This window comes from Oncorhynchus kisutch, linkage group LG20, assembly GCF_002021735.2.
Source record: "Oncorhynchus kisutch isolate 150728-3 linkage group LG20, Okis_V2, whole genome shotgun sequence".
In the NCBI taxonomy this organism is placed as follows: domain Eukaryota; kingdom Metazoa; phylum Chordata; class Actinopteri; order Salmoniformes; family Salmonidae; genus Oncorhynchus; species Oncorhynchus kisutch.
In genome coordinates this window covers 6,937,369-6,956,927 of record NC_034193.2, presented here as the reverse complement: position 1 = coordinate 6,956,927, position 19,559 = coordinate 6,937,369, and the positions used below count along the sequence as shown (strand labels likewise).

General features: G+C 48.5%; 1 protein-coding gene across 1 annotated transcript in view; it reads left to right on the top strand.

The window, feature by feature from the left end:
• Positions 1-18,786, top strand: part of micu1 (mitochondrial calcium uptake 1) — a 149,398-nt gene extending 130,612 nt beyond the window's left edge. The window contains 2 exon segments of the mRNA XM_031798895.1: positions 18,125-18,214; positions 18,384-18,786. Coding sequence (XP_031654755.1) covers positions 18,125-18,214; positions 18,384-18,547 — 254 coding nt within the window. The 3' untranslated portion in view covers positions 18,548-18,786.
• Positions 18,787-19,559: the final 773 nt, after the last annotated feature.

Sequence of the window (19,559 nt, the reverse complement as noted above, 5' to 3'; positions counted from 1 at the left end):
AGTCAACATGACTGAGAAGACATGACCTGGTAGTAGACGCAGCGTCAACATGACTGAGAAGACACATGACCTGGTAGTAGACCAGTCAAACATGACTGAGAAGACACATTGACGTGGTAGTGGACCAGTGTCAACATGACTGAGAAGACACATGACCTGGTAGTAGACCAGCGTCAACATGACTGAGAAGACACATGACCTGGGTAGTAGACCAGCGTCACCTAGACTGAGAGACACTGACTGGTAGTAGAACCAGCGGCAACATGACTGCAGAAGACACATGACCTGGTAGTAGAGCAGCGTCAACATGACTGAGAGGACACATGACCTGGTAGTAGAGCAGCGTCAACATGACTGAGAAGACACATGACCTGGTAGTAGACCAGTCAACATGACTGAGAAGACACATGACCTGGTAGTAGACCAGTCAACATGACTGAGAAGACACATGACCTGGTAGTAGACCAGCGTCAACATGACTGAGAAGACACATGACCTGGTAGTAGACCAGCGTCAACACGACTGAGAAGACACATGACCTGGTAGTAGACCAGTCAACACGACTGAGAAGACACATGACCTGGTAGTAGACCAGCGTCAACATGACTGAGAAGACATGACCTGGTAGTAGAGCAGCGTCAACATGACTGAGAAGACACATGACCTGGTAGTAGACCAGTCAACATGACTGAGAAGACACATGACCTGGTAGTGGACCAGTGTCAACATGACTGAGAAGACACATGACCTGGTAGTAGAGGCAGCGTCAACATGACTGAGAAGACACATGACCTGGTAGTAGACCAGTCAACATGACTGAGAAGACACATGACCTGGTAGTAGACCAGTCAACATGACTGAGAAGACACATGACCTGGTAGTAGACCAGCGTCAACATGACTGAGAAGACACATGACCTGGTAGTAGAGCAGCGTCAACATGACTGAGAAGACACATGAACCTGGTAGTAGACCAGTCAACATGCATGAGAAGACACATGACCTGGTAGTAGACCAGCGTCAACATGACTGAGAAGACATGACCTGGTAGTAGAGCAGCGTCAACATGACTGAGAAGACACATGACCTGGTAGTAGACCAGTCAACATGACTGAGAAGACACATGGCCTGGTAGTGGACCAGTGTCAAACATGACTGAGAAGGACACATGACCTGGTAGTAGACCAGCGTCAACAATGACTGAGAAGACACATGACCTGGTAGTAGACCAGCGTCGACATGACTGAGAAGACACATGACCTGGTGCAGAGCAGCGTCAACATGACTGAGAAGACACATGACCTGGTAGTAGACCAGCGTCAACATGACTGAGAAGACACATGACCTGGTAGTAGAGCCAGCGTCAACATGACTGAGAAGACACATGACCTGGTAGTAGACCAGGTCAACATGACTGAGAAGACACATGACCTGGTAGTAGACAGTCAACATGACTGAGAAGACAATGACCTGGTAGTAGACCAGCGTCGCACATGACTGAGAAGACACATGACCCTGGTAGTAGACCAGTCAACTGACTGAGAAGGAACATGACCTGGTAGTAGACCAGGTCAACATGACTGAGAAGACACATGACCTGGTAGTAGACCAGTCAACATGACTGAGAAGACACATGACCTGGTAGTAGACCAGTCAACATGACTGAGAAGACACATGACCTGGTAGTAGACCAGTCAACATGACTGAGAAGACACATGACCTGGTAGTAGACCAGTCAACATGACTGAGAAGACACATGACCTGGTAGTAGACCAGCGTCAACATGACTGAGAAGACACATGACCTGGTAGTAGACCAGTCAACATGACTGAGAAGACACATGACCTGGTAGTAGACCAGCGTCAACACGACTGAGAAGACACATGACCTGGGTAGTAGACCATCAACAGACTGAGAAGACACATGACCTGGTTAGTTAGACAGCGTTCAACATGACTGAGAAGACATGACCTGGTAGTAGAGCAGCGTCAACATGACTGAGAAGACACATGACCTGGTAGTAGACCAGTCAACATGACTGAGAAGACACATGACCTGGTAGTGGACCAGTGTCAACATGACTGAGAAGACACATGACCTGGTAGTAGAGCAGCGTCAACATGACTGAGAGACACATGAACCTGGTAGTAGACCAGTCAACATGACTGAGAAGACACATGACCTGGTAGTAGACCAGTCAACATGACTGAGAAGACACATGACCTGGTAGTAGACCAGCGTCAACATGACTGAGAAGACACATGACCTGGTAGTAGACCAGTCAACATGACTGAGAAGACACATGACCTGGTAGTAGACCAGTCAACATGCATGAGAAGACACATGACTGGTAGTAGACCAGCGTCAACATAACTGAGAAGACATGACCTGGTAGTAGAGCAGCGTCAACATGACTGAGAAGACACATGACCTGGTAGTAGACCAGTGTCAACATGACTGAGAAGACACATGACCTGGTAGTAGACCAGTCAACATGACTGAGAAGACACATGACCTGGTAGTGGACCAGTGTCAACATGACTGAGAAGACACATGACCTGGTAGTAGACCAGTGTCAACATGACTGAGAAGACACATGACCTGGTAGTAGACCAGTGTCAACATGACTGAGAAGACACATGACCTGGTAGTAGACCAGCGTCAACATGACTGAGAGACACATGACCTGGTAGTAGAGCAGCGTCAACATGACTGAGAAGACACATGACCTGGTAGTAGACCCGTCAACATGACTGAGAAGACACATGACCTGGTAGTAGACCAGTCAACATGACTGAGAAGACACATGACCTGGTAGTAGACCAGCGTCAACATGACTGAGAAGACACATGACCTGGTAGTAGACCAGTCAACATGACTGAGAAGACACATGACCTGGTAGTAGACCAGTCAACATGCATGAGAAGACACATGACCTGGTAGTAGACCAGCGTCAACATGACTGAGAAGACACATGACCTGGTAGTAGACCAGTCAACATGACTTAGAAGACACATGACCTGGTAGTAGACCAGCGTCGACATGACTGAGAAGACACATGACCTGGTTGCAGAGCAGCGTCGACATGACTGAGAAGACACATGACCTGGTAGTAGACCAGTCAACATGCATGAGAAGACACATGACCTGGTAGTAGACCAGTGTCAACATGACTGAGAAGACACATGACCTGGTAGTAGAGCAGCGTCAACATGACTGAGAAGACACATGACCTGGTAGTAGACCAGCGTCAACATGACTGAGAAGACACATGACCTGGTAGTAGACCAGTCAACATGACTGAGAAGACACATGACCTGGTAGTAGACCAGCGTCGACATGACTGAGAAGACACATGACCTGGTAGTAGACCAGTCAACATGACTGAGAAGACACATGACCTGGTAGTAGACCAGCGTCAACATGACTGAGAAGACACATGACCTGGTAGTAGACCAGTCAACATGACTGAGAAGACACATGACCTGGTAGTAGACCAGTCAACATGACTGAGAAGACACTGACTGGTAGTAGACCAGTGTCAACATGACTGAGAAGACACATGACCTGGTAGTAGACCAGTGTCAACATGACTGAGAAGACACATGACCTGGTAGTAGACCAGTCAACATGACTGAGAAGACACATGACCTGGTAGTAGACCAGCGTCAAACATGACTGAGAAGACACATGACCTGGTAGTAGACCAGTCAACATGACTGAGAAGACCATGACCTGGTAGTAGACCAGTCAACATGACTGAAAGACACATGACCTGGTAGTAGACCAGCGTCAACATGACTGAGAAGACACATGACCTGGTAGTAGACCAGTCAACATGACTGAGAAGACACATGACCTGGTAGTAGAGCAGCGTCAACATGACTGAGAAGACACATGACCTGGGTAGTAGACCAGTCAACATGACTGAGAAGACACATGACCTGGTAGTAGACCAGTCAACATGATGAGAAGACACATGACCTGGTAGTAGACCAGTCAACATGACTGAGAAGACACATGACCTGGTAGTAGACCAGGTCAACATGACTGAGAAGACACATGACCTGGTAGTAGACCAGTCAACATGACTGAGAAGACATGACCTGGTAGTAGAGCAGCGTCAACATGACTGAGAAGACACATGACCTGGTAGTAGACCAGTCAACATGACTGAAGAAGACACATGACGTGGTAGTGACCAGTGTCAACATGACTGAGAAGACACATGACCTGGTAGTAGACCAGTGTCAACATGACTGAGGAAGACACATGACCTGGTAGTAGACCAGCGTCAACATGACTGAGAAGACACATGACCTGGTAGTAGACCAGCGTCAACATGACTGAGAAGACACATGACCTGGTAGTAGAGCAGCGTCAACATGACTGAGAAGACACATGACCTGGTAGTAGAGCAGCGTCAACATGACTGAGAAGACACATGACCTGGTAGTAGACCAGTCAACATGACTGAGAAGACACATGACCTGGTAGTAGACCAGTCAACATGACTGAGAAGACACATGACCTGGTAGTAGACCAGCGTCAACATGACTGAGAAGACATGACCTGGTAGTAGAGCAGCGTCAACATGACTGAGAAGACACATGACCTGGTAGTAGACCAGTCAACATGACTGAGAAGACACATGACCTGGTAGTGGACCAGTGTCAACATGACTGAGAAGACACATGACCTGGTAGTAGAGCAGCGTCAACATGACTGAGAAGACACATGACCTGGTAGTTAGACCAGTCAACATGACTGAGAAGACACATGACCTGGTAGTAGACCAGTCAACATGACTGAGAAGACACATGACCTGGTAGTAGACCAGCGTCAACATGACTGAGAAGACACATGACCTGGTAGTAGAGCAGCGTCAACATGACTGAGAAGACACATGACCTGGTAGTAGACCAGTCAACATGCATGAGAAGACACATGACCTGGTAGTAGACCAGCGTCAACCATGACTGAGAAGACATGACCTGGTAGTAGAGCAGCGTCAACATGACTGAGAAGACACATGACCTGGTAGTAGACCAGTCAACATGACTGAGAAGACACATGGCCTGGTAGTGGACCAGTGTCAACATGACTGAGAAGACACATGACCTGGTAGTAGACCAGTGTCAACATGACTGAGAAGACACATGACCTGGTAGTAGACCAGTCAACATGACTGAGAAGACACATGACCTGGTAGTAGACCAGTGTCAACATGACTGAGAAGACACATGACCTGGTAGTAGACCAGTGTCAACATGACTGAGAAGACACATGACCTGGTAGTAGACCAGCGTCAACATGACTGAGAAGACACATGACCTGGTAGTAGAGCAGCGTCAACATGACTGAGAAGACACATGACCTGGTAGTAGAGCAGCGTCAACATGACTGAGAAGACACATGACCTGGTAGTAGACCAGTCAACATGACTGAGAAGACACATGACCTGGTAGTAGAGCAGCGTCAACATGACTGAGAAGACACATGACCTGGTAGTAGAGCAGCGTCAACATGGACTGAGAAGACACATGACCTGGTAGTAGACCAGTCAACATGACTGAGAAGACACATGACCTGGTAGTAGGACCCAGTAAACATGAGAGAAGACACATGACCTGGTAGTAGACCAGCGTCAACATGACTGAGAAGACATGACCTGGTAGTAGAGCAGCGTCAACATGACTGAGAAGACACATGACCTGGTAGTAGACCAGTCAACATGACTGAGAAGACACTGACCTGGTAGTAGACCAGCGTCAACATGACTGAGAAGACACATGACCTGGTAGTAGACCAGTCAACATGACTGAGAAGGACACATGACCTGGTAGTAGACCAGTCAACATGCATGAGAAGACACATGACCTGGTAGTAGACCAGCGTCAACATGACTGAGAAGACACATGACCTGGTAGTAGACCAGTCAACATGACTTAGAAGACACATGACCTGGTAGTAGACCAGCGTCGACATGACTGAGAAGACACATGACCTGGTTGCAGAGCAGCGTCGACATGACTGAGAAGACACATGACCTGGTAGTAGACCAGTCAACATGCATGAGAAGACACATGACCTGGTAGTAGACCAGTGTCAACATGACTGAGAAGACACATGACTGGTAGTAGAGCAGCGTCAACATGACTGAGAAGACACATGACCTGGTAGTAGACCAGCGTCAACATGACTGAGAAGACACATGACCTGGTAGTAGACCAGTCAACATGACTGAGAAGACACATGACCTGGTAGTAGACCAGTCAACATGACTGGAGAAGACACATGACCTTGGTAGTAACCAGCGTCACACGACTGAGACTGAGAAGACACTTGACTGACCTGGTAGTAGACAGTCAACATGACTGAGAAGACACATGACCTGGTATAGACCAGTCAACATGACTGAGAAGACACATGACCTGGTAGTAGACCAGTGTCAACATGACTGAGAAGACACATGACCTGGTAGTAGACCAGTGTCAACATGACTGAGAAGACACATGACCTGGTAGTAGACCAGTCAACATGACTGAGAAGACACATGACCTGGTAGTAGACCAGCGTCAACATGACTGAGAAGACACATGACCTGGTAGTAGACCAGTCAACATGACTGAGAAGACACATGACCTGGTAGTAGACCAGTCAACATGACTGAAAAGACACATGACCTGGTAGTAGACCAGCGTCAACATGACTGAGAAGACACATGACCTGGTAGTAGACCAGTCAACATGACTGAGAAGACACATGACCTGGGTAGTAGAGCAGCGTCAACATGACTGAGAAGACACATGACCTGGTAGTAGACCAGTCAACATGACTGAGAAGACACATGACCTGGTAGTAGACCAGTCAACATGACTGAGAAGACACATGACCTGGTAGTAGACCAGTCAACATGACTGAGAAGACACATGACCTGGTAGTAGACCAGCGTCAACATGACTGAGAAGACACATGACCTGGTAGTAGACCAGTCAACATGACTGAGAAGACATGACCTGGTAGTAGAGCAGCGTCAACATGACTGAGAAGACACATGACCTGGTAGTAGACCAGTCAACATGACTGAGAAGACACATGACGTGGTAGTGGACCAGTGTCAACATGACTGAGAAGACACATGACCTGGTAGTAGACCAGTGTCAACATGACTGAGAAGACACATGACCTGGTAGTAGACCAGCGTCAACATGACTGAGAAGACACATGACCTGGTAGTAGACCAGCGTCAACATGACTGAGAAGACACATGACCTGGTAGTAGAGCAGCGTCAACATGACTGAGAAGACACATGACCTGGTAGTAGAGCAGCGTCAACATGACTGAGAAGACACATGACCTGGTAGTAGAGCAGCGTCAACATGACTGAGAAGACACATGACCTGGTAGTAGACCAGTCAACATGACTGAGAAGACACATGACCTGGTAGTAGACCAGCGTCAACATGACTGAGAAGACATGACCTGGTAGTAGAGCAGCGTCAACATGACTGAGAAGACACATGACCTGGTAGTAGACCAGTCAACATGACTGAGAAGACACATGACCTGGTAGTGGACCAGTGTCAACATGACTGAGAAGACACATGACCTGGTAGTAGAGCAGCGTCAACATGACTGAGAAGACACATGACCTGGTAGTAGACCAGTCAACATGACTGAGAAGACACATGACCTGGTAGTAGACCAGTCAACATGACTGAGAAGACACATGACCTGGTAGTAGACCAGCGTCAACATGACTGAGAAGACACATGACCTGGTAGTAGAGCAGCGTCAACATGACTGAGAAGACACATGACCTGGTAGTAGACCAGTCAACATGCATGAGAAGACACATGACCTGGTAGTAGACCAGCGTCAACATGACTGAGAAGACATGACCTGGTAGTAGAGCAGCGTCAACATGACTGAGAAGACACATGACCTGGTAGTAGACCAGTCAACATGACTGAGAAGACACATGGCCTGGTAGTGGACCAGTGTCAACATGACTGAGAAGACACATGACCTGGTAGTAGACCAGTGTCAACATGACTGAGAAGACACATGACCTGGTAGTAGACCAGTCAACATGACTGAGAAGACACATGACCTGGTAGTAGACCAGTGTCAACATGACTGAGAAGACACATGACCTGGTAGTAGACCAGTGTCAACATGACTGAGAAGACACATGACCTGGTAGTAGACCAGCGTCAACATGACTGAGAAGACACATGACCTGGTAGTAGAGCAGCGTCAACATGACTGAGAAGACACATGACCTGGTAGTAGAGCAGCGTCAACATGACTGAGAAGACACATGACCTGGTAGTAGACCAGTCAACATGACTGAGAAGACACATGACCTGGTAGTAGACCAGCGTCAACATGACTGAGAAGACACATGACCTGGTAGTAGACCAGTCAACATGACTGAGAAGACACATGACCTGGTAGTAGACCAGCGTCAACATGACTGAGAAGACATGACCTGGTAGTAGACCAGCGTCAACATGACTGAGAAGACACATGACCTGGTAGTAGACCAGTCAACATGACTGAGAAGACACATGACCTGGTAGTGGACCAGTGTCAACATGACTGAGAAGACACATGACCTGGTAGTAGACCAGTGTCAACATGACTGAGAAGACACATGACCTGGTAGTAGACCAGTGTCAACATGACTGAGAAGACACATGACCTGGTAGTGGACCAGTGTCAACATGACTGAGAAGACACATGACCTGGTATGAAAGACAAAACAAAACAAGATGGGAAATATTATTGACATTACTTTGCACTTTTCACTGGCTGTCCCTCAGGTTGTGGCAGGAGGACACCTATTTGGCTTTTCACTGGCTGTCCCTCAGGTTGTGGCAGGAGGACACATATATAGCATCCTAAACTGCACATTTAGGCTTTTCACCCAATAAATATTAGATTTTTTTCTTCATCTTTTATAGTTTCAAATTCTTTGTATTGAATTATCATTTTGGGAAAGAAATATTCTCTGAGGTCTGAGTATTTGTCACAGTGTAATAGGAAATGCAGCTCTGTCTCTACCTCTCCCCTGGAGCAGAGTGAGCACAGACTGTCCTCTCTGGGCAGTCAGGTTGGTCTGTGACGACCGGTCTCTATAGCCAGACTGTCCTCTCTGGGCAGCCAGGTTGGTCTGTGATGACCGGTCTCTATAGCCAGACTGTCCTCTCTGGGCAGCCAGGTTGGTCTGTGACGACCGGTCTCTATAGCCAGACTGTCCTCTCTGGGCAGCCAGGTTGGTCTGTGACGACCGGTCTCTATAGCCAGACTGTCCTCTCTGGGCAGCCAGGTTGGTCTGTGACGACCGGTCTCTATAGCCAGACTGTCCTCTCTGGGCAGCCAGGTTGGTCTGTGATGACCGGTCTCTATAGCCAGACTGTCCTCTCTGGGCAGCCAGGTTGGTCTGTGACGACCGGTCTCTATAGCCAGACTGTCCTCTCTGGGCAGCCAGGTTGGTCTGTGATGACCGGTCTCTATAGCCAGACTGTCCTCTCTGGGCAGCCAGGTTGGTCTGTGACGACCGGTCTCTATAGCCAGACTGTCCTCTCTGGGCAGCCAGGTTGGTCTGTGATGACCGGTCTCTATAGCCAGACTGTCCTCTCTGGGCAGCCAGGTTGGTCTGTGACGACCGGTCTCTATAGCCAGACTGTCCTCTCTGAGCAGCCAGGTTGGTCTGTGATGACCGGTCTCTATAGCCAGACTGTCCTCTCTGGGCAGCCAGGTTGGTCTGTGACGACCGGTCTCTATAGCCAGACTGTCCTCTCTGGGCAGCCAGGTTGGTCTGTGACGACCGGTCTCTATAGCCAGACTGTCCTCTCTGGGCAGCCAGGTTGGTCTGTGACGACCGGTCTCTATAGCCAGACTGTCCTCTCTGGGCAGCCAGGTTGGTCTGTGACGACCGGTCTCTAGAGCCAGACTGTCCTCTCTGGGCAGCCAGGTTGGTCTGTGACGACCGGTCTCTATAGCCAGACTGTCCTCTCTGGGCAGCCATGTTGGTCTGTGACGACCGGTCTCTATAGCCAGACTGTCCTCTCTGGGCAGCCAGGTTGGTCTGTGACGACCGGTCTCTATAGCCAGACTGTCCTCTCTGGGCAGCCAGGTTGGTCTGTGACGACTGGTCTCTATAGCCAGACTGTCCTCTCTGGGCAGCCAGGTTGGTCTGTGACGACCGGTCTCTATAGCCAGACTGTCCTCTCTGGGCAGCCAGGTTGGTCTGTGACGACCGGTCTCTATAGCCAGACTGTCCTCTCTGGGCAGCCAGGTTGGTCTGTGACGACCGGTCTCTATAGCCAGACTGTCCTCTCTGGGCAGCCAGGTTGGTCTGTGATGACTGGTCTCTATAGCCAGACTGTCCTCTCTGAGCAGCCAGGTTGGTCTGTGATGACCGGTCTCTATAGCCAGACTGTCCTCTCTGGGCAGCCAGGTTGGTCTGTGACGACCGGTCTCTATAGCCAGACTGTCCTCTCTGGGCAGCCAGGTTGGTCTGTGACGACCGGTCTCTATAGCCAGACTGTCCTCTCTGGGCAGCCAGGTTGGTCTGTGATGACCGGTCTCTATAGCCAGACTGTCCTCTCTGGGCAGCCAGGTTGGTCTGTGACGACCGGTCTCTATAGCCAGACTGTCCTCTCTGGGCAGCCAGGTTGGTCTGTGATGACCGGTCTCTATAGCCAGACTGTCCTCTCTGGGCAGCCAGGTTGGTCTGTGACGACCGGTCTCTATAGCCAGACTGTCCTCTCTGAGCAGCCAGGTTGGTCTGTGATGACCGGTCTCTATAGCCAGACTGTCCTCTCTGGGCAGCCAGGTTGGTCTGTGACGACCGGTCTCTATAGCCAGACTGTCCTCTCTGGGCAGCCAGGTTGGTCTGTGACGACCGGTCTCTATAGCCAGACTGTCCTCTCTGGGCAGCCAGGTTGGTCTGTGACGACCGGTCTCTATAGCCAGACTGTCCTCTCTGGGCAGCCAGGTTGGTCTGTGACGACCGGTCTCTAGAGCCAGACTGTCCTCTCTGGGCAGCCAGGTTGGTCTGTGACGACCGGTCTCTATAGCCAGACTGTCCTCTCTGGGCAGCCATGTTGGTCTGTGACGACCGGTCTCTATAGCCAGACTGTCCTCTCTGGGCAGCCAGGTTGGTCTGTGACGACCGGTCTCTATAGCCAGACTGTCCTCTCTGGGCAGCCAGGTTGGTCTGTGACGACTGGTCTCTATAGCCAGACTGTCCTCTCTGGGCAGCCAGGTTGGTCTGTGACGACCGGTCTCTATAGCCAGACTGTCCTCTCTGGGCAGCCAGGTTGGTCTGTGACGACCGGTCTCTATAGCCAGACTGTCCTCTCTGGGCAGCCAGGTTGGTCTGTGACGACCGGTCTCTATAGCCAGACTGTCCTCTCTGGGCAGCCAGGTTGGTCTGTGATGACTGGTCTCTATAGCCAGACTGTCCTCTCTGAGCAGCCAGGTTGGTCTGTGATGACCGGTCTCTATAGCCAGACTGTCCTCTCTGGGCAGCCAGGTTGGTCTGTGACGACCGGTCTCTATAGCCAGACTGTCCTCTCTGGGCAGCCAGGTTGGTCTGTGACGACCGGTCTCTATAGCCAGACTGTCCTCTCTGGGCAGCCAGGTTGGTCTGTGACGACCGGTCTCTATAGCCAGACTGTCCTCTCTGGGCAGCCATGTTGGTCTGTGACGACCGGTCTCTATAGCCAGACTGTCCTCTCTGGGCAGCCAGGTTGGTCTGTGACGACCGGTCTCTATAGCCAGACTGTCCTCTCTGGGCAGCCAGGTTGGTCAGTGACGACCGGTCTCTAGAGCCAGACTGTCCTCTCTGGGCAGCCAGGTTGGTCTGTGACGACCGGTCTCTATAGCCAGACTGTCCTCTCTGGGCAGCCATGTTGGTCTGTGACGACCGGTCTCTATAGCCAGACTGTCCTCTCTGGGCAGCCAGGTTGATCTGTGACGACCGGTCTCTATAGCCAGACTGTCCTCTCTGGGCAGCCAGGTTGGTCTGTGACGACTGGTCTCTATAGCCAGACTGTCCTCTCTGGGCAGCCAGGTTTGTCTGTGATGACCGGTCTCTATAGCCAGACTGTCCTCTCTGGGCAGCCAGGTTGGTCTGTGACGACCGGTCTCTATAGCCAGACTGTCCTCTCTGGGCAGCCAGGTTTGTCTGTGACGACCGGTCTCTATAGCCAGACTGTCCTCTCTGGGCAGCCAGGTTGGTCTGTGACGACCGGTCTCTATAGCCAGACTGTCCTCTCTGGGCAGCCAGGTTGGTCTGTGATGACTGGTCTCTATATAGAAGTTTACTTAGATTGTTTGTGGTGTCTTTCCAATTGGTGATATTTTTATATTTTTTATGATTTGTTTGGGCCAGATTTTTTGACTGCTGTTCTGAGGCTCTATGGGGTTGGTTTGGGTTGGTGAACTGAGCCTCAGAACCAGCTGGTGGTCTGCTGTTCTGAGGCTCTATGGGGTTGGTTTGGGTTGGTGAACTGAGCCTCAGAACCAGCTGGTGGTCTGCTGTTCTGAGGCTCTATGGGGTTGGTTTGGGTTGGTGAACTGAGCCTCAGAACCAGCTGGTGGTCTGCTGTTCTGAGGCTCTATGGGGTTGGTTTGGGTTGGTGAACTGAGCCTCAGAACCAGCTGGTGGTCTGCTGTTCTGAGGCTCTATGGGGTTGGTTTGGGTTGGTGAACTGAGCCTCAGAACCAGCTGGTGGTCTGCTGTTCTGAGGCTCTATGGGGTTGGTTTGGGTTGGTGAACTGAGCCTCAGAACCAGCTGGTGGTGTGCTGTTCTGAGGCTCTATGGGGTTGGTTTGGGTTGGTGAACTGAGCCTCAGAACCAGCTGGTGGTCTGCTGTTCTGAGGCTCTATGGGGTTGGTTTGGGTTGGTGAACTGAGCCTCAGAACCAGCTGGTGGTCTGCTGTTCTGAGGCTCTATGGGGTTGGTTTGGGTTGGTGAACTGAGCCTCAGAACCAGCTGGTGGTCTGCTGTTCTGAGGCTCTATGGGGTTGGTTTGGGTTGGTGAACTGAGCCTCAGAACCAGCTGGTGGTCTGCTGTTCTGAGGCTCTATGGGGTTGGTTTGGGTTGGTGAACTGAGCCTCAGAACCAGCTGGTGGTCTGCTGTTCTGAGGCTCTATGGGGTTGGTTTGGGTTGGTGAACTGAGCCTCAGAACCAGCTGGCCGAGGAGACGCTTCTCTTGTTTCATCTCTTGACATTGTAGGGCTGTGTGATGGAATGTTTTGGGGTCACTTGTTTTGGGTATTGGCCCAATTCTGCTCTACATGCGTTATTTCGAGTTTTTCTTTGCACTTGCAATACAGTCTTGTAAAACTCTGCATGCAGTATTTCAATTGGATGTTTGTCCCATTTGGTAAATTCATTAATAGAGAGTGGACCCCATACTTCACTGCCATATAGAGCAATTGGTTCTAGAACTGATTGGAACATTTTGAGCCAGATTCTAATTGGAATTTTGATTTTGATGTTCCTTTTAATGGCTTAGAATGCTCTTCTTGCGTTCTCTCTTAGCTCATTCACAGCCATGTGAAAGCTACCTGTGTTGCTGATATTTAGTCCTAGATATGTGTAGTTTTTGGTGTGTTCTAATAGAACTGTGTCCAAATAGAATTTATATTTGTCATCCTGATTTTCCAGACCTTTTTTGGAATATCATTATATTTGTTTTTTTTTAGGTTAACGGTCAGAGCCCAGGTCTGACAGAACCTGTGGTTAACGGTCAGAGCCCAGGTCTGACGGAACCTGTGGTTAACGGTCAGAGCCCAGGTCTGACGGAACCTGTGAAGATGATCTAGGTGCTGCTGTAACCCCTCTCTAGTGGGAGACAGCAGCACCAGGTCATCTGTCTACAGCAGACCCTCTTTAGTGGGAGACAGCAGCACCAGGTCATCTGTCTACAGCAGACCCTCTTTAGTGGGAGACAGCTTCACCAGGTCATCTGTCTACAGCAGACCCCCTTTAGTGGGAGACGGCAGCACCAGGTCATCTGTCTACAGCAGACCCCCTTTAGTGGGAGACAGCAGCACCAGGTCGGTCATCTGTCTACAGCAGACCCTCTTTAGTGGGAGACAGCAGCACCAGGTCATCTGTCTACAGCAGACCCTCCTTAGTGGGAGACAGCAGCACCAGGCCATCTGTCTACAGCAGACCCTCTTTAGAGGGAGACAGCAGCACCAGGCCATCTGTCTACAGCAGACACTTGATTTCAGTGTTGTGTAGGGTGATACCAGGTGCTGCCGATTCTTCTAATGTGTTTGCCAATTCATTAATGTAGATGTTAAATAGTGTTGGACTTATTGGACAGCCCTGTTTCACTCCCCGTCCCTGAGAGAAGAAGTCTGTTGTTAACTCATTAATGTAGATGTTAAATAGTGTTGGACTTATTGGACAGCCCTGTTTCACTCCCCGTCCCTGAGAGAAGAAGTCTGTTGTTAACTCATTAATGTAGATGTTAAATAGTGTTGGACTTATTGGACAGCCCTGTTTCACTCCCCGTCCCTGAGAGAAGAAGTCTGTTGTTAACTCATTAATGTAGATGTTAAATAGTGTTGGACTTATTGGACAGCCCTGTTTCACTCCCCGTCCCTGAGAGAAGAAGTCTGTTGTTAACTCATTAATGTAGATGTTAAATAGTGTTGGACTTATTGGACAGCCCTGTTTCACTCCACGTCCCTGAGAGAAGAAGTCTGTTTTAACCGCACATTTGTTTTTAGTGTACATTGATTTAATAGTATCATATGTTTTCCCTCCAATACCACTTTCTATTAGTTCATAAAAAAAGACCTTCGTGCCAAATTGAATCAAATGCTTTCTTGAAATCTACAAAACACGAGTAGATTTAGCCTTTGTTTTGGTTTACTTGTTTGTCAATTAGAGTGTGGAGGGTGTAAATGTGGTCTGTTGTACGATAATTTTTTTGAAATCCAATCTGGCTTCTGCTCAGGATGTTGTGTTCGTCAAGGAAATGATGTAGTCTGCTATTTATAATACTGCAGAGAATTTTCCCCAAGTTGCTGTTAACGCAAATTCCTCTTTTGGGTCAAATTTGTCTCCATTTTTATAGATTGGTGTGATCAATCCCTGGTTCCAAATATCGGGGAAAATACCTGCAGTGAGGATAATGTTGAAGAGTTTGAGTATAGCCAATTTGAATTTGTGGTCTGTCTATTTGATAATTTCATTTAAAATACTATCAGCACCACAGGCCTTTTTGGGTTGGAGAGTGCATTGTTTTTCCAATAATTCTTCTTCAATTCTGGAAACTAATCTCTCTCTCTCGCTGTCTCTCTCTCGCTGTCTCTCTCTTGCTGTCTCTCTCTCGCTGTCGCTCTCTCTCTCTCCCTATTTCCTTTCTCTCTGGTGTTGTGATCAATGGTCCTCATAGAGACTAAAGATATATTTTATCACCTTAATAATTGTTTTTTCACAGTACCTCTACTATTCTCTTCTGACCCACGGGCTGTTTGTCTGCTAGCTAGGCAGCCTATCTCTCTTCCTCTCCTCTAGGGTCTATGTTATTGATCCCAGCTGCCTCCGACTCCTGTTCATGTTTCCACTCTGTATTTTTTTTTAAACTATTTATTAGTTTACTCTCTGCAGTCATGCAAAATCTTCCTTTTCTCGTTCTCTCTCCTCCCTCAGCCGCTATGAAGCATGTGGCTTGATTTCTCTCCCATCCCTCCTTTTGTTCTCTCTCTCGCTCTCTATACCCCTCTCCTTCGCTCCCCCTCTGTCTCCCCCTCTGTCTCAAATCAATGGGCTTTATTGGCATGTGAAACATATGTTAACATTGCCAAAGCATGTGAAATAGATAATGAAAATGAACAGTAAACATTACACTCACAAAAGTTCCAAAAGTGTAAAGACATTTCAAATATTATGTGAAAATATTTAAAGTACAAAAGGGAAAATAAATAAACATAAATATGGGTTGTATTTACAATGGTGTTTGTTCTTCACTGGTTGACCTTTTTTGTGATGAAACACTGTGGAATTTCACCCTGTAGATATGAGAGTTTATCAAAATCTGGTTTATTTAAAAAAATATTTTGTGGGTCTGTGTAATCTGAGGGAAATATGTGTCTCTAATATTGGTCATGCGTTTGGCAGGAGGTTAGGAAGTGCAGCTCAGTTTCCACCTCATTTTGTGGGAAGTGTGCACATGGCCTGTCTTCTCTTGAGAGCCAAGTCTGCCTACGGCGGCCTTTCTCAATAGCAAGGCTATGCTCACTGAGTCTGTACATAGTCAGCTTTCCTTAAGTCACTTCTCTTCAAATTAGCTGTTTCTGTTTTAGCCACACCCTTTTTGCTGACAGGTGTATAAAATCGAGGACAGAGCCATGCAATCTCCATAGACCAACATTGGCAGTAGAATGGCCTTACTGAAGAGCTCAGTGACTTTCAACGTGGCACCATCATAGGATGCCACTTTTCCAACAAGTCCGTTAGTAAAATGTTTTGCCCCGGTCAACTGTAAGGGCTGTTATTGTGAAGTGGAAACATCTAGGAGCAACAACGGCTCAGCCCTGAAGTGGTAGGCCACACAACACAACACCTGAAGTGGTACTGAAGCGCATGGTGTGTAAAAGTTGTATGTCCTCGGTTGCAGCAACACTCACTACTGAGTTCCAAACTGCCTCTGGAAGCAACGTCAGCATAAGAACTGTTTGTCTGGAGCTTTATGAAAATGTGTTTCCATGGCAGAGCAGCTGCACACAAGCCTAAGATCACCATGAGCAATGCCAGGCGTCGGCTGGAGTGGTGTAGAGCTCGCCGCTATTGGACTCTGGAGCAGTGGAAACGCGTTCTGGATGAATCACGCTTCACCGTCTGACACTCTGACGAACAAATCTGGGTTTGACAGATGCCAGGAGAACGCTACCTGCCACAATGCATAGTGCCAACTGTAAAGTTTGGTGGAGGGGGAATAATGGTCTGGGGTTGTTTTTCATGGTTCGGGCTCCTTTAGTTCCTGTTGAAAGGAAATCTTAGCGCAACAGCAGACAATGACATTCTAGACCTGGGCAAATACTGGCGACCTGATTCAATGCAGCCCGCGGAATCCTGCTCGGATCACATAAAGAAGTTGCGATAGTACATTTTTTATTAAAAAAAAAATGTGTTATTCAAATTAAAAGCGCAATGAACATTCACCTTTGTGTAATGATTTAACTCCCACCTCTTGTGGGACATTTATCAAGGAGCGTAATAAATGTCAACTGACAGGCTGACGCACACGACACAGTTACAAATAGTAGCTAGCTAGAAATTGCGCAAAAATGTTTTTTTTTCAAAGAAGTTGACAATGAATGTAGGGTGTTCCAGCAAGAGTGGACATCGAAATATTTTTTTTTTTTGAGGTATCAGGGATAGCTGTGTGCAAAGGAAGCATTGCTGTCTTGAAAGACTAAGGACTTTTCACAAAACTGCATTCAGCAAACAACGGATTTGCGAGAGCTAGATATGTACTGTCCCACAAAATTGCTGAACACAGCAAGGCGTTCGCTGAGGGAGAATGCACACCAACGTGAGATGGCCGAGTTTGGGGGAAGGTGCTTTAAAAAGGTGTGGGGGGACCTGAAGTCTGAGATGGTTTGAGTTGTTCCGAATGAAAGGAAAATATGTGGATTTGCCTCAACTGAAACAAAAAGAATGGTTGGCTGATTTGTTTTTTTTAACCTTCCGTGGGCATCATGACCCTCCATGAATTAACTGAATTCCAAACTACAAGGGACATTTTGCACGTCAGATGTACAGCCTTGGCAAAGCCTTCAAGGGAACGTTAGTCCTCCTGACCCGTCAAGTAGAAGCCAACAATCTCCCCCACCTCCCGGGGGGGGTGCAGTATGTAACACTGAGACATTGTATTTAACATTCTCTCTCATCCTCTCTGTCCTGCTATCGCTCTATCTTCTATCATTCTCTCTCCTCTTCCATCTCTCTCTCTCTCATCCACTCTGTCCGTCTATCCCTCTCTTATATCATTCTCTCTCCTCTTCCATCTCTCTATCTCTCTCTATCCCTCTATCTTATATCATACTCTCTCCTCTTCCATCTCTCTCTCAGCCACGATGAAGCAGGTGGCTCGTACAGTGGCTAAAGTGGAGCTGTCTGATCATGTGTGTGACGTCGTGTTCGCTCTGTTCGACTGCGATGGTGAGTAGGTGTTCATTGTTCCATGTTCCATGTTTATATTAATGCGAGACGCTTTCTCTCAATATATTTTGTTAACTAATAATACTATCTCCCCCCTAATAGAACTATCTCTCACTCCTCTCCCCCCCTACCTCTCTCTGCTCCCTCCTCCTTCCCTCCCTCCCCCTAGGTAATGGAGAACTGAGTAATAAGGAGTTTATAGCCATAATGAAGCAGCGTCTGATGCGAGGTCTAGAGAAACCTAAAGACATGGGGTTCACCCGGTTGGTACGAGCCATGGTGAAGTGTGCCCAAGACACCGCATGGGACTTCGCCATGCCAAAACAGAATTAGACACCTGTGTGTGTGTGTCCTGCCCAAGCAGCATTAAGGATGGGAGGGATGTGTGTGTGCTTGGGCAGTGTGTGTATTCGAGTGACGAAAAGGGTGCTTACTCTGCTCCTCCACACAACTCTAAACGTCGATGACGTCTTCTGGCTCTCTCTCTGGCTCTCTCTCTCTCTGGCTCTCTCTGGCTCTCTCTGGCTCTCTCTGGCTCTCTCTCTGGCTCTCTCTCTGTCTCTCTGTCTCTCTCTTCTCTCTCTGGCTCTCTCTCTGTCTCTCTCTTCTCTCTCTGGCTCTCTCTCTTCTCTCTCTGGCTCTCTCTCTTCTCTCTCTGGCTCTCTCTCTTCTCTCTCTGGCTCTCTCTGTCTCTCTCTCTCTGTCTCTCTCTGGCTCTCTCTCTCTGTCTCTCTCTCTCTGGCTCTCTCTCTGTCTGTGTCTCGGATTAAAAGCATATAGTTAATTGGCAACAATAGGCGTTATAACTCATCTGTTCACATCAATTAAAGACATCAAACTCATTATGACATCAGCTCTGGCGTAAACATAATCATGTTACTACAATATGGTTCTTTCATCCCAAATGACACCCTATTCCCTATGTACTGTACTACTTTAGACCAGGGCCCTATGGGGACTGGCACCCTATTCCCTATGTAGTGCAGTACTTTAGACCAGGGCCCTATGGGGAATGGCACCCTATTCCCTATGTAGTGCACTACTTTAGACCAGGGCCCTATGGGGAATGGCACCCTATTCCCTATGCAGTGCACTACTTTAGACCAGGGCCCTATGGGGACTGGCACCCTATTCCCTATGTAGTGCAGTACTTTAGACCAGGGCCCTATGGGGAATGGCACCCTATTCCCTATGTAGTGCACTACTTTAGACCAGGGCCCTATGGGGAATGGCACCCTATTCCCTATGCAGTGCACTACTTTAGACCAGGGCCCTATGGGGAATGGCACCCTATTCCCTATGTAGTGCACTACTTTAGACCAGGGCCCTATGGGGAATGGCACCC